The sequence below is a fragment of the Mangifera indica genome, chromosome 1, assembly GCF_011075055.1.
Source record: "Mangifera indica cultivar Alphonso chromosome 1, CATAS_Mindica_2.1, whole genome shotgun sequence".
Taxonomy (NCBI): Eukaryota; Viridiplantae; Streptophyta; class Magnoliopsida; order Sapindales; family Anacardiaceae; genus Mangifera; species Mangifera indica.
Window position 1 is genome coordinate 5,807,835 of NC_058137.1, and position 16,519 is coordinate 5,824,353.

Here is a 16,519-nt window from a genome sequence, read left to right on the forward strand (position 1 = left end):
TTTTGAAATTTGTAATCAATAACATTGTAAACCCTTTCCTAAATTCTATATAATAAAAGATTGTCAAAGGGAAAAGGGGGAACACATGAAACACACATAAATAAACACCATACATCTCATGTACATTGAGAACTAACCTAATTTTATCCTAAATTAGATGACAAGAGCCTCAAACCCAACAATTCCATCGAAAGTCTCTCGCTTATGTCTAAACACTTCCTCAAGACACTGTTTTGTAATCTCTAAATTCACTTCATTAGAGCATTCTCTTGAAGCTACTAATATTATAACCATGGACATAGACTCCTAAACAACAGACAAACCATGTTAAAAAGAAGTCTTTGGGTCCAATTCTTTCTTCACACTCATCTTGCATTGTTGCTATTGCAATCTATATTATACAAAATTCTAAATTGCATATATCAAATGATAAAAATAATTCTCATCAACCTAATAAAATATTTAGATTTAAATTATTATAACAATACTTAATGAACTAATAATTGGTATAAATACAATTACAAAATTTTAATATGTCACCATATGATTAGATAATTTTAAATTTTATATATATATATATTAACAGTCGATTACATAATGCCACAAAATGCTATTTTTGCCCCACTTTCTTTCAGCTTAAGAAGGTTATTGTGAGAATGAGGATCATGTTAATATATGTCAACATTTGTATTCATATTTATATTCATTGTTATTACATACAGTATTATTGTTATGCGGTATTTAGTTAGAGGTATTCAAAAACTATTTTAATAATTTATATTTTATTACTGATATTACTCTTTAGTTTGTTAGGTAATAAAAAAATTTGATAATCTTCTATTATTAATTGTGATATGACAGATAATATGAGGGGTAATTTGATTAACACATCTGTCTTAGGTATTAAAATATTACTAGGTAATCTGACATAATTAAGAGTATGTATACTCACTTTAGATAAACCATTATGACCTTGTGGGTTGGCTTGAAATTGCTCGTTTGCTATCCCTCTCATGTAAATGAAACAATAAGAAACATTCTGATATGAAAAACTTCAACATGGCCTTAAGAAATTACTTTGGAGGTGAAAAAGTGTTTCGTCTATAAGAGAATATTAATTTAAATTTTTTTTGTATTTTAAGATTAAATTTTTTACTTATCTTATGCAATAATTGTGAGGTCGATCACTATAGAAAAGTTGTACCTATTCGTGTAAGAATTATTTTGTATAAACTTAATAAAATCATATAATCTTAGTTTTACAATATCTATGCACATATTATAAAATATTATATTAAACTTTAAAGTTATAAAAATACCTAAAATATTATGTAATTTGAATGCAAAAAACCTTTAAGAATCACTTGAAATTAAAGATTAGTTTTGACTGGTATTTTATTCAAAAAACTTCACTTATAACAATTTTTAATGGGAAAAGTTATAATAATTAAGTTTTGTAGTGAGAATCTAACCATTTTATAAAAAAAATTATTTAAACTCTATCAAAACTCTAATAATTCAAAAACTCTCACTAAATTATTTATCAAGATTATAATTTTTAAGTATATTAAATTTATTTTTATTGATTATTTAAATTTATTTATAAATTGATATCAAACTATTTAATTAATTATTTTTATTAAATTAAAATATAATTAGTATTAACCAAAATTACAAAATTTTTAATAATTTAATGCCGTAAAAATATTTGATTTGATTTGGTCAAAAACCCTGGTTAAAAGAAAATAATTTGCAAGAGGAAGTATTAGTTTGTTTGAAAAAGAGAAACGGCAAACAGAAGGTATGATACGTAGCGTGATTGAGGAGGATTGGTAGTGGGCGACACCGGACCGACAGAATCATAGACGTCGAACAGCGTGGGCTACAATTATTGGTCCTCCGTCTGATTTTGTAGGCGTCATGTCCGCATCAAATTCCTCCTCCGTACTCTCCCCGGATCTCTTCCCGGATTTCCCGCTCACTGTTCACATTATCTTACTCACTGTTTGCATTCTTTCGGACCAAGTCAGAGTTTTTACTTTTTCTGCTCTTTTATCTAAAGCATATACGAACGATCAACGGTCATCGTTCATTGTCTGTGGGTTATCTACTTTGTGAATCACCACCCACCCTATTCCCGATGAGACATACTCAATCTACTTAACTTGAGGAGTATATTCCTACCGTATCTCTTGTCTATACATAAAAGTAAGTTTCTTTTTTAATAAATAAAGATTATATAATTATCTTATTTTCCTGCAAGGGGGAATAAAAACTAATTAATGATGAAAGATATAATTATAATTTTAAATAATTTATTATAGTTTATAAAAATATAAACAACGTAAATATAATTATAAATATAAGTTTTTAAGTAGTGAGTTAGATTATGCTAATTTTTTATTTTTAAATCTTTTACACAAAAATATATTTTACATATTTAATTTTACGTATTTTTAATTAGTATAAATTTTTGTATTAATAATTTGGTGTTATTAGGGGGGCTTCAACAGAGCTCTTCCTGATTTCTAGCCAAGTTTAACATTTTGTCAATCTCTGACGAAATTTTCTTCTAACTCTCGTAGAAAAAAGTAATATCTAAGAAGTTTTTAATTATTTAAATCTGTGAAATTAGTGAAAGTATGGTCTCCCAAAGGGCCAAGTTGTCGTGTTGCCAACAAACCAACTTACCCACTAAATAACCTCAACCAAATCAAAAGACAGACCCTGTAACAGCTCATTTCACCCAATTCCACAACATAAGTGATAAGGCTATTAATTGTTACTATTTTGATTTATAATTTCCTTGTGATGTGTGGAAATTTGACGCAGTCTAATAGAATTACTTATCTTTTTGCTTTTAGGAAATTTTGAGCAATTTTGGAATAAATAGGGTCAAAAAGAGGAAAATCTAGAGCAGATGTATTAAACTGAAAATTTCGTAATGCAGACTAGGCGTGGGCACGTGAAAGATGAGAGCAGAATCCGGAAAACAGATCTGAACGCCCAGATCAGCTGCAAGAGTCCAGAAAATATTAAGATTTGCTTCCCAAGAAAAGGATAATCACTAGCTGAAAAAGAGGATTAATTGAGCTAAATAAGGAATGATATTTTTGGAAGAAGGATTTATATTAAAAATACATATCTTTTCCTTTCTTTTTGGGAAGATATGCATCACTTTGCTTGATTGGATTAGGAGATTAGAATTGATTTCAATTTCCAGATTTTTAGTAGGAAGATAATATATATATATATATATATATTCTTATTTTTATTTGAGAATTATCAACCATTGTACTTAGAGAATTAGAGAGAAAAATATGGTTTACAGTGGCTGAATAATTTATCTTGGTTGAAGGGATCTGAAACTATGGAACTACAATGATTGTGAGATTTATTTTTGTTCTTTAATGCATCTTTTAATTATTTGAGTATTGGTTATCTTTCTGAATTATTTTTCATGATTGTGTTGGTTGATTTCTAAGATGCGCAATTAGTTTATCAATTAATATAATCTATTGCTAGTTTAGGTGCTGAATCCGTAATTGTTCAATCCACCTAATCGAAGTGGCAACTATGTTTATCGTTTGCTGCGTCAAAAACTTTAAATCCTAGGAAAATAATCAACTGGATTAAATGCAACGTCGTACGTTTGTGTTGTCTTGCTTCATTGGTCTTTCTAATTCGTAATGCTATTGTTTAATTAAATTCGAGATCGTATCCGAATTATTAATCAATAAGGGTTAATTGGAATACATGTTTTTGGTTAACTAATCGTAAGGAATGACAGGTAAATTTAATACCACAACGAATATTCAATTAATTAATTTGATATTTTTGGTTTCGATGATCAATCGTAGTTCCAATGGTGGATGTGACCGAAGACCAAGGTTTGTTAAATCGATTTATTCCTTTTAGATTATTTTACTGAATTTTTATTTATTGTTTTTCATTATAATTTGCATTCACTTCAAAACCCCCCTTTTTATTTATTTGTTTCAATTTATTTGTGACGACATACTAATCAAAGCTCTTCGAGGGAACGATCCCTACTTTTCTTTACTACATTTTTGTTGCAGGAATTTAAGATTTAATTTGGGTGTCAACGATAACACGTACTAATAAGATTTTTTGAAGAAGTCTATGCCCTGTCTGAATTGTGGGTTGCCTTCATTAAAATGCCCTCAACAAATGTAGGAGGGATGTCATTGAGGCATGATATCTTCTCCTACACTTCCATAAACCTTTTCCCTTATCCACACCTAAATTAAGGGGTTGTTTTTCTCTTATCCATATAAAAAGATTAAAAGTTTTCAAAATCTTATTCATATTCCAAAAAATATAATTTTTCGTAATGTGGTAAAACTTTTTTTAAATCAAATTCACATAACGACACCCTAAAAAATAACAAGATATGTATAAAGACTAAGCGTATCTTTTATATATAGATCAATTAGATATGTAGGTAAAAGTCTCTCACCTAGATGCAGTAGGAAGGGAGAGACTTGACAGGTCCGATATGACCTACTTCATCTCCTCTACTTATATGAGTATTTCTTTGTTCTATCTCGTGTATATACAAGATAATAATAATTTTCTCTGTAAATATGATTATGTAATTATCTTATTTTCATACTAATTAAAATATGAATTGAATTTGAATTTAATATAATGAATGTAGTGTATGCAACTTTATCACTTATCCTATAATAAAACATGGTATAGAAATAAGAGAAAACTTCGCTTTCTGTAATTTTTTTTTAACTCAAATTGATACTTTGTTGTCATTTATAGAAATGTAAATAATATAATCGTAAACATAAAATCTTAAATAACGGACCAAACAATGTTAAAAATATCACTGTCTTCGTAATCTTTTACACAGAACCATATCATAAGTTCAACCGAATCAATCTAATTAATTATAACTTCTTAAGTAAGATCATATATTTCATTTAACATACTTTTTATTAGTATAAATTTTCGTATCAAGTTATGATTTTCAATTTTACTTGTCTCAGATGGCCATCCGGCCTATTCAACCTTCGCCTTCAATAATCGTCCAAACAAGAAGAAGAGTCCTAACCATATTGAGAATGATATTGTGGATTTGCTGGACTCCACAATGTGAACAAAGAATTGGGATTGGTGGCTTGATTTCTCCTTTGTAATTGACAAATGACAAGGAGGCTTGACTTTTATGTGCGATTGTTTGATCGCCATATGATAGGTGTATGAACGGACAAATGAAGCTTTTTCTTTTTCTATATGCTTTAGAAAAAAAAAAACTAAAATTTCACGGGTAGAATATACAAGTTATTCAACATGATTGAGAAAATTAAATCATGGTGTCCATCAATTAAAACATTATGCTCTCCTATAATTGAGTCAAAACTTATACACCAGTTAATTGAATCAGTTTGATAACTTTCTAAAATGAATCAAATTTTTGGTTTGAAAAAAATAATAAACCGAAACTAAATTGATTTAAAGATTAATTAATTTTGAACCAAACCAAATATTTTGTTAACTGGTTTTAAATTGAATTATAAAGAATTATCCTTTTTTATTATTTTTACACTTTATTTTTAAAATAAATTTAATATTTTATTCAAATTTTTTAAAACTGATTCAGTTCACTTAATCGGTTTAAAAAAAATAGACAAATTGATAACTATACTAAAAAATCAATTTTGTTATATTTTGTATCTGAATGACCTCTCAAAGTTTTCAAGTCTAAACAAATATATATTATGAAATAGTTAATTAGCAATGAAATTCGATTTTTCGTCCAAAGAAATCGGTACTTTTGTATAAAAAAACTCTAACCCAAACTTTTTTTTTTTTATATTGCATGGTGTTAGAGTTGTGAAAGATCCAACTCTAACCATGCCAAATTAAAATAACCATACCTCTAATTTTTTTATATATAAAAAATAAAATAAATGAAAGGGAACAGTGTGTGCAACACAACTTATTCATGTGAGAAAAAGGGATGCAAATTGCACAAGAGAGCGATGTTATACATATATTTTTTTAATATATAATTTAAGTATATAAATAATATATTATTATATGATTAGATATTATTTTATTTTTATTTTAAAATTATTAAATTATGTAATTATATATTTAAATTTAAAAAAAAATAAAAAAATAATTTTATTGATTGCATAAGTAATAGGAATAAAAACAAAACAGGAGTCCAACCTTAGAATCAAGAAAAAAGTTGGGTCATAGAAACAGAGGCAATCAATTGTCAGGCAAAGAAGAGTGGTGTCAGGCAGCACGCGATGGCTTCAAGTGCTATGGAAATGTCTCCGCCGCTTCATCATATTTCATTTTCATGAACATATATGCTCTTCTTGTTCTTCCTTCTACTGACATAATTGCCACCTGCATTCCATTCCTCACGGATTTTCTTCATCTCTCTTATCACTACTTTTGAGTCTTTTTCTTCTTGGCTTTTTCCTGGGATTTTTGAATTCTGATTCCTTTACAGACACATGATGAATTTCTACTTTCATCACTGTCTGTTCACATTAAAATTATTGCTCCACATGTGCTTTTGCTTATGCACAAAATACTTCATATAAAAAAATTTTTATTTCAAAGGCAATAATATGGGTATTGTCCCGTAATGTTACTGCATCAGTTTGGTCTTTTTATTTAGAATTCAAAAGTTTCGTATTAAAAATTAAAAAATCCTCGCTATGTGTTAGAAAGTAAAAAGTTTTACGGCACATAAAAATAATATAAATAACTTGTATACAAATATATTAAATTAGACATTAATATAAATTAATTAATTTTGTATAATATGAGTTTTAATTTACACACTTTAAGTCTAAACGCGTAATCTAACAATCTAACTTGATCTTGGATACCAAGTGACAATTTACTCAGTTAAATGATAGACTTAACACCGCTTATGGTACCAAATGGATGCGTCTAACAACCTAACTTGACCCAATCAAACGACAGGCTTAGTACAACCTACAATCGTGGTAGTTGATAGAGAGTGTTAGAAACTAAAGAGTTTTACATCAAATAAAAATAATATACACTTGAAAGAGGGTGTTGTAAACTAAAAACTCTCATATCAAATAAAAACAATATACACTTGAGGAAGGGTGTTGTAGACTAAAGAATTTCACATCAAATAAAAATAATATATACTATAAAAAACAATATAAGTCTACATAGTACTGTTTTTGAGTTTTACAATCCAAAATACGTATTGACATTTAAAACATGTTATTTAACCAGTCATACTTTATCGGGTACACACAAATCTAAATATGTTATTTAACCAGTCATACTTTATAAGATATACGTAAACCTAATATCTTTTATGTGTTTTATTGATATGAGATTCCACTATAAGTGTTATAATTAGAATGACACAAATCTCCACGATGCAACATAAAATTATTAAGTTTTAGTAATAATAGAATTTGAAAGAATTATTGGTAGAAAAAGAAAATTCTTCAAGTCTGCGAGTTAGCTAGATTTTAGATCAGTCTGGTATCTTTGACAATTGCACTTGAACAAGTCAAACTCTTCATGTGGAAGAAGAAGAAGAATTTTTGTAATAATCTAAGCAGATCAACTACCATCACCTATATTAAATTTAACAGCTTGGAGATTTGATTAAAGTCTTTAGACAACTGTAACCATTAATTATTGCAAACATAAAGTTAATAAGCAGACAAAACGAAAAGGAAGAAGAAGAAGAACAAAAACAAAGCCTTTACAGTAATAAAAGCTATAGTTCAATTCCTTAAAACGCTGTGACTTCCGGAAGCAAGTAGGAGAGAAACATAATGCACAACAATACAACTAGAGATGTCGAAGCTGTCGAAGATTGACAGGTGATATGTATTTTTTGTCACCATCGAGCAGTTGTTTTGCAATTATAAGATTAGCAGCCTCACTTGGATGATAAGGGTCCCAGAATACGTGCTTGGCCCGATCTTCGCACAGACTAGATGTTGGTCCACAAGGAATTATCCCCGCGAACTGCCCCCCATTTCCACAACAAGCTCTACTTGCTGTTGTAAATCCTGCATCAACCGCATTCATTTTTAGCCACTGTTGTTACTGTTACTTAGTAAATGTTTATGGAAAGTGCTGCATAGTGTTTATTTTTATTGGCATATATGACTTACCGTAGCGTTTATAATTTGTGATGAGTTCCATGACGAGATCGTATACATTGGCGTGAACAAATGTGGCTCCAGGGAGGTCTTTGTTTAGTTCTTCGAGTAGATCCTTCAATTTGCCATTGTACTGTAACGCTATCTTATTAGCCAAACCCACACATTCGTTCTCATTCAGTCGATTTATGGTCTTTTGATAAGGTATGCACCCTATTGGACCAACGTTTCCGATCACAAACTTCCGAGCATCCAGTTTGTACAGCCTCTGTCATCAGCAATTAAGATATACATTATAGTCATCACTAGGACTAAATACTAGGGATGACACTGGAAAGGAGCGGGTTAAATACCCTATTCTTCGTTCTCTTCTCTATAAGAAATATCTATCTTAATCCTCCACTCATCCCGTTACAGGGATGATAAAAATTTTCCATCCCCTTCTTACAAAAAAATATCTCCTCTCATCCCGTATTTACTAAAAAAAATTTCTCTCCTAATATCCCTTAAACTCAACATAAACATGCTAAACAACAAAATTAACTAAAATTAAAACAACTCATTATTTCAAATGTCTCAGATAGCATATGATAACTGAATTTATATGCACAATAAAAAACATAAATAAATTTAAAGAACATAAATAATCTAAAACTATAAAGATATGTTAATATTTTAAGTAAATATATTAATATGAAAAAACATGAAAAAGACAAGATAGACTAGAAAGAGGACCTATGTATCCTTATCCTTAATTATAAAGAAATTTTTTGTCCTTGTCCCCTTTCCCACTTCTGTCAGAAAATTCTCTCCCACTAGAGTTAGGGTTGTCCAGAAATTCAAAACTCAGGTCAAAATTGTCATATTGACTAAATACTATATTGGCGTTGTGTTTGTTACTTAAAAGATTGAGTAGCAAGAGATTGCTTTTATTTACTTACAGTCAGTTGAATCTTTAAGTGATTTATCATGTCATCGATAAAACCATCAGGGCTTTGAGATATTCTAGCTCCAATAGAGAGCAATGGGAGAAGATAATTGTTTAGAACGTCATTTGATCCAATTGTGATCGAGAAGATGGATTTCTTCATAATATAATCTCTTGCCTGACTTGGACCCAACAATTTATCAAACTGTCTCCTGGTGATATTATAAAAATCAACCTGGACATCCATTCCTAACCTATTAACCTGCAACATATATAAATTTATATTATTATTAGATTATGAAAATAGGAAAAGAAAAATGATAATATGTAGATGAATTCTGACAAATATTCTTCCAGTTGCATTCATTATCCCTCCTCCTCCCGAGGCATAATTCACACCGTTTAATATAGCTTTTCCGGTGGAATTTGGAGCCAAAAAGGGAATCGCATAGTTTGGTAGCCCCAGTTCTTCTCCTGAAAAGTGAAAACATTAAAAACAAAAATGGAAAGCTTGAATAATACATGTTTTAATTTCTTGGTATTTAAGAAGCTTACCTACAATATCACCGATGGTTCTTCCATTGGTATACCTGCCAGTAGGGTTTCCATTAGATGCCTTAAAATCAATCCCATTTGGTGGAATATTTGCCTTAGATAACGTCGGTAAATAATTATTGTTCCCAGCATCAACTAAGGAATCTCCAAAGATAAAAGAAGCCCCCAGATCTCCTTTATCATCAGCTGCTTCTGTCAAATAGCTCAAGCTGATAAAGAAAAGAACAAAGACCCCCTTGTAACTTTTAATATCCATATTAGACTTGGAAATGAAAAAAAAAAAACTAATGAACAGGCTCGTTTTGTGGTGTATATATGCTCTGTTCCTCGCAAATAGAAACAAAAGAGAATCCATAGATAAAACTTGCAAGCTTGAGTTTAATGAGTTGCATTTGGTTTGACCCACATAGGACTAGTTGATGAAGAGTTCCATGCGGTAGTTCATCAACATCGTGTATTTTCTCAACAGTGTTATGAACTTGTAGAGTTTGCTTTTGCAATAAGCAATTGTGCTGCAAGGTCAAAGAATGCCTTTGATATATAAGTTACAAAGTCTTTTTTTATTATATTTTTGGAGCAAGAAGTGTGCTTTGGACTCATTCATGGTGACATGCTGTGAGCTGAAATTAGATTTGAGAATGTTCTGGCTGCTAAGAGACCATGGGGTGGCCATATAGCATCACATTAGCAGTCCTCGTTTCAATAAATAAACTGATCAGAACAAGGGAATGTAAGATTGTTCAAGATCACTTTCACATTTAATTGACTGAAATAACACTCTTAAATTAAAAATGAAAAGCAGCGACAGATTTGAAGCAACAAAAATGGAGTTCAAATTTGTAGTATTGAATTTCGATACAAAAATTATTAAATTTTAAGTAGAAAAATTGTGGTAGGACGTCTGTAAAATCTCATAGGCCTGGCAGAAGTGAAATCATAAGAGTGGAGGGTGATATAAGCGGATGTGACGGGGGCGAAGTTAGCCAAATAAAAGGCCTATTAGAGTGGGGAAGTGGGCAGCAACGAGACAAGCCCAAAAGGCAACTCTGAGTAACAAGTCTCATCAACTGGAAGCGAGCATGTAGGAATGGCTCCAAAACGATAGTAGGCCTGGGGAGAATAGAATTGACCCAAGTTCAAAAGCTGGTTTGATTTGATTGAATTGGATTTAAATTTATTTTATTTTGATTTAAATCAAATTTGAATTAAATTTAAGTTATAAAATTGAACACATTTTAAAATCAAATTGAATTGGAATTAGAAAGAATTTAGTTTTATTTGACTTGTGATCTTAATAGATAACTTGATTTGATTCAAATTTTATTTATAACTTAATTTGAATTGTGTTAAACTATTATTAAAATAATATAATTTTATTTATTATTAAATAAAAATAAATTACTTTATTAATGAGTTATGAATTCAAATTATGAATCCGAACTATAAATCCAACCTATAGATTCAAATAATAAATTCAAGTTAAACTCAAATCAAATTTGAGTTAAATCATTTTCATTTAAATTAAACTTAAATTATTATTAATCCTGGCTCAATAAACTTAAATCGAGCTATTTTTCATTAGAATTAATCTCAATCCAAAGGATGTTTAGATTCGATTTGATTCATATATACCCTTAAAAGCTACTCCGTTTAATTACATCCTTTAGGAAGTGGAGATATGTTATTTTATTCATGGATAAAGACATCCATTGTCTAAGCTGAGCTTAGTTATTGTAATCTCGTTCACAGGTCATGTCTGGTTAAAGTGTACTAAATCACATATCAACCCACCAAAATAGGCCAAAGCACTATTTCGCACCCAAAATATGTTGTTTTTCCAAGTTTTCTCTCTTTAGTTTTGAAAATCTCAAATATCTATCTATAACCGGTTAAAATTAATAGTAATAAAGGTAAAATCGTTATTTTATCTATAATATTAAAAATAAACTAAAATATAATCTCTTTTTCCTCCCCTAAACTTTAAAAACTAAAAGTTTTCCCTTAACCAAAATTTTAAAAAATGATAATTTTCCCCTAGGGTTAGTTTCCAGATCTCCGACACTAAATCTAAAGCCATTGTCGACTATCTATCCCTCTTGAAACTTTCTCCCCCTCCAACGGTCTCTCTCCATCTATTTGGACTCCCGTTCGATGTTGATCTTTGTTTAGAAGATGAAGCAACGAAGCTCTTCATCTCCTGTCGTCTCTCAAGTCTTATTCGACGCTGATCGGATGTCTAAATGGGTGGAGAAAGACTGCGGAGGGAGAAAAAGCTTTGAAAGGGATAGATGACCGATAATGATGTCGAAGATTTGAAAACTAAACCCTATGGAAAAACTGTCATTTTTTAAAACTTAGGGTGAAAGATAAACTTTTAGTTTTTAAAGTTTAGAATAAAGAAAAAGAGATAAAATTTTCAAGGTTATAGTTTCATTAATTTTAACTGTTTATATGTGGATATTTAGGATTTTTAAAATTAAAGTAGAGATGCTTAAGAAAATAACATACTTCATGTGAGAAAGTCTTTTGGCCCACCAAAATACTATAAGTTTGAGATACAATTCATGATTCCCTTAGTTGTATTTCCAAGAGTTCTTTTAATTTAAGAGCTACTCTGCATGTTTTTCCAGACCGATTTGTCATATTTTATATTCTATTTTTTATTAATTATTAATTTTATTATCTTTTTTCATAAATGAGGATAATTAATCTGAAATTTAATTCAGAAGTCTTTACTTACAAAAGGAAACTATAGTTACATCATAGGAAATAAAAAAAAAAAAATCACTTTAAAAAATAAACTCATATACGATATAAATTATAAGTATTAGTGTTATATATTTTTTGAGTCATCTTCTTTATCTAAATTATTGATATTTTCAAATATGCTTGCAACGATCCAATTTTATAATTTTATGCATATAATATTTTCAATCATATTTAAATATAAATTTGATTTTTAGTCATAAAATAGGCATCTATGCGTACTAAAAACTTATTCTCGAGTTACAAATTAATTTATATTAAATCGTAAATCATATTTTTTTAAAATAAATATATAATTTATAATTTGATTTTAAAATTTTTTCATAATGTACAAGCCGAAACTATTATACGTACATACGAAAGTAAAATAGAAAGTAAGATGACCAAATGCAAAAAGAAGTAAACGTTTTTATTGATTTAAAAAAAACGTGATTTCACAAACTCACGAATCCACCCTTCTTCTAGTTCCCAAGAAACATTAGCGTGAAGCATGTTTTAAATGCATCAGAAACATGTTTTTAAAAAATGTCGTTAAAAACATTAATAAAGAGTTCAAGTGGAGTACTTAACCTAAGGAAGGACGCTAATGATGCCAGCATATTCTAGTAATGAAATAAGAGAGATTCACACTAATTTGTTTGGAAAATATATTTACCAATTTATCTGTCAAAATTAGTCATTAGTTTTATTTAACTAGTGTTTTTAAAATAAGATTGATTATCTTATTAATTTACAGTTCGATCGGTTCAATCGGATGATCAACTAACTTAATCTATTATCAAATTATTATATATTTCTTGAATAACATCAAATAATTACCATATTTTTTAAATATAAAATATATGAAATATATAAAACATAATTTCAAATATGTTAATTAAATAATTGATATTTTATTACATAGATAAAAACAAAAATTAATTCCAAATGGTTGGTTTTAAATAGTTTTTTTGATTTAACGAATTTACTAAATTTGGCCAAATTTCAAATAAGTTATTATTTATATATATATATATTAATTCATGATTCAACTGATTAAATTAGGCCGTTTGACCTAGTTTTAAAAATATTGGTTTTAACGATAAAAAAATATTTATGTCATTTGGTCCAAATATTATTATAGAGTTGTAATTTACTATTATTTTTTCTCTGGATTTTAATATATTGTAATAACACCCTTATTAGACTAAACAATGATAATATTATAGGCTGTAAAAGTTATTTTAAAACTTATAAGGGTCAAATGAATTTTTTTATTCCTGTTTCAGAAATCATCATATTCATCTCGTATATTTTAAAAATATTAATAGTTTCAATAATTTGTAATATAATATTTAGATATTTAATTTGTTTCCTTAAAAGGTATAAATTAATTTTAAAAATTATTAAGGGGTATATTGAAATTTTAAAATATTTAAAAACACTTCATCAATTGTTGTTTTCTCCTCAAATATACAATTATATATTATTAACACTTTTATTTATAATAGTACTAATAATTATTTAATATTTCTAATTAAAATTAATATAAAATTACAGTATAATAAATTTTTTAATAAAATTTTGAGAATAAAGTATTATTTGGTTTGAGATTTTTTTTGTTTTCTTCATTAAATTTATAAAAGAATTTAATAGATTTTTTAAATAAACTTGAAAAACAGGTAAAAAAAGGGACTTATTTAAATTTAAAAGATGAGATTCTATCATTTTATCTAACCTTAGGTGAAAAACAGTTATTTGGCTTTTATTTTATTAAATAATTTTTGGTCAATTTAAAAATAAAAAATAAATCTCATTTCTATCAATAAATATATTTTTTGACCAATAAATACATGCTTTTTACTTTTGCATATGTCTTTAAAAACCATAAACTTTGGTGGCAATAATTATCTGTTTATTGATAAAAAAAAAAAAGTTTTTTATGAGTAAAAATCTAATTTATATTTTTTTTCCTTTTTCATCAAAATGATAGTACCTTTAATTATATTATAAAATCCATGACATTAAATACTATCTAAAATGCATATTTATTAGTTTAAAATTGATTAAGGATGTATTAATTTAACCAACAACATTAACAAGATAACAGAAATAACAAAATTTTAAATACGTATTATTTATGCGAGCTAGCGATTTAAATATCATATGAAAAAAATGGGTTTTTAAATAATGAAAAATCCATTCAAATCATTTTTTTTTTTTTATAAATACCCTAAATATAATGATTAGATTCATAACTATTATATTAAATAAATTAAAATTTTACAAATATGATAAACATTTAAACTTAGATTTTTCTTCTAAGTTATAATATTTTATAAGTTTGTTAACCTTTGAGGTCATTTTGTTTAACCACTCACATCTATAATAGTTAAATCGTGTATTATACCATATGATATAATTTTTTTAAAAATAATTTAATTAACATGTCATTATTTTATAAAATATCATAAAAATCTTTGAAATGTAAGATTTTTCATATACGTTCTTATTATACCATAATTTTATTTAAAAAGTACATCGATCTATATCAAAAATATATATTATATAGTATGATATATCTATAATATAAGATATATTCTTATACCTACTTATACTGTGTATGAGGAAATGTTGAACATGTGTGGGTGAGTGCTTCATCAACTCACCATCCACCCACCGTCTCTGATTGATTGATGGGCAGTTTATCATTACAATTATGGGTTGACTCAGAATCTCATCATATGAATATGAAAATATGTTTGAATTGGCCGCCACAAAATCTTTCTCCGAGATTATGTATCTTTGGATCTCTAAGTCTGAGTTATTATTTATCCTTTTTCTGGGGTTGTGAGGGGCACTGAGATAAATTGAGTTTTAAATTTAGAAAAATATTGTGTGCTTGTCTTTCTGATATGTTTGTTTGATGCACTTCCTTTTAAAATAGCATAACAAATTTTTATCTCATGCTGCACAGTTTTGAAAAGTAAAAGAGAAACAGCATTGCTTTCTTTTAATAACCAAGATTAAGAGAGTTAATTTGCAAATTTTACCACTTTGTTCATAGGGGAGATAAAGTTGATGAACTTTTAGGGTGAAATATTTAGTGGGTGCTGTCACTGCTTTTGGCCTGACAAACAAGAATTAATGTAGCAGACAACATTCTTCTGATTGAATTCGATAGGGTTTACCATTTATCCTTGGTCCAATAAAAAGTAATGGTCCATTTTTGCCTGTCTTCGATTAAATATTCACAAACTCAACTAAAATCAAATGGTACATAATTGAACAAAATGAAAAAGGTAGAGAAAACCCTTAAATGGTAGTTTCAATGATGAAAAAAATATTTTATATGCGAGCGAGAGGATGAGTTTAAATCATTTTTTATAATATATTAAAATCAAACTTTTAAATTATTTGGTCCAATGATTGTAAAAGCTTTAAAGCTTTTGGATCAGAGATGGATAATTAAATTCTTCTTCTTTAATATTGAATCCCTCATGCTAGAGTTGACTAAAAATGTCAAATTGGGTTTTCTTTATTGGTTTATAATGGATTAAAATGGTATCAACAGTTTGTATCCAAATTGGTTTGCCCACCTGTGATATATAAATATTTTATTTGTAAAATTTTTGTGTGCGTCAAAACTCAAGCCTCATAAAAATACAAATTACCTGCCACAAGCTAACCAAAAAATTAATTTTATACTAAACATGCATCAGACCAGAAATTCTGGATTTAAGCTTAAATATGAATATCATTAACTGATATAATTACATTTAACATTCATCAAGAAAACATAAATTTATCAATCAAATTAGTATATAATTCAAGGAAAAAACAATATTTCTTTGACCCCTGTATGAAACTGATTGATGAATCAACGCATGAGGCTGAAATAGCAGTAAACAAGCAATTAAATTGAGAGATTGAAAGGAGAAGGATTCAGAGTGCGTAGTTTGACGGGAAACAGCTTTTACCAGCCAGCTGATTTTTTGACTTTTAGCTAAGACTGTTCATAGGAGAACAGTTTAGTGGGTCCTACCATAACCAATCAGATAAATTAATAATAATAATAATCAAAATTTGGGAGATCAGAAACTGAATCATCAATAAATTAATTAATTAAGAA

At 28.1% G+C, this 16,519-nt stretch overlaps 1 protein-coding gene across 1 annotated transcript; it reads right to left on the minus strand.

Annotated features, from left to right (window-relative positions):
• Positions 1-7,661: 7,661 nt before the first annotated feature.
• LOC123192553 (GDSL esterase/lipase At2g23540-like) lies at positions 7,662-10,021 on the minus strand. The gene is made up of 5 exons (XM_044605140.1): positions 9,643-10,021; positions 9,431-9,561; positions 9,101-9,349; positions 8,172-8,427; positions 7,662-8,066 (listed from the first exon to the last, which is right to left on the minus strand). Exons 1-5 carry the CDS (start codon positions 9,995-9,997, stop codon positions 7,843-7,845), a joined length of 1,215 nt encoding a protein of 404 aa, XP_044461075.1. The 5' UTR covers positions 9,998-10,021; the 3' UTR covers positions 7,662-7,842.
• Positions 10,022-16,519: the final 6,498 nt, after the last annotated feature.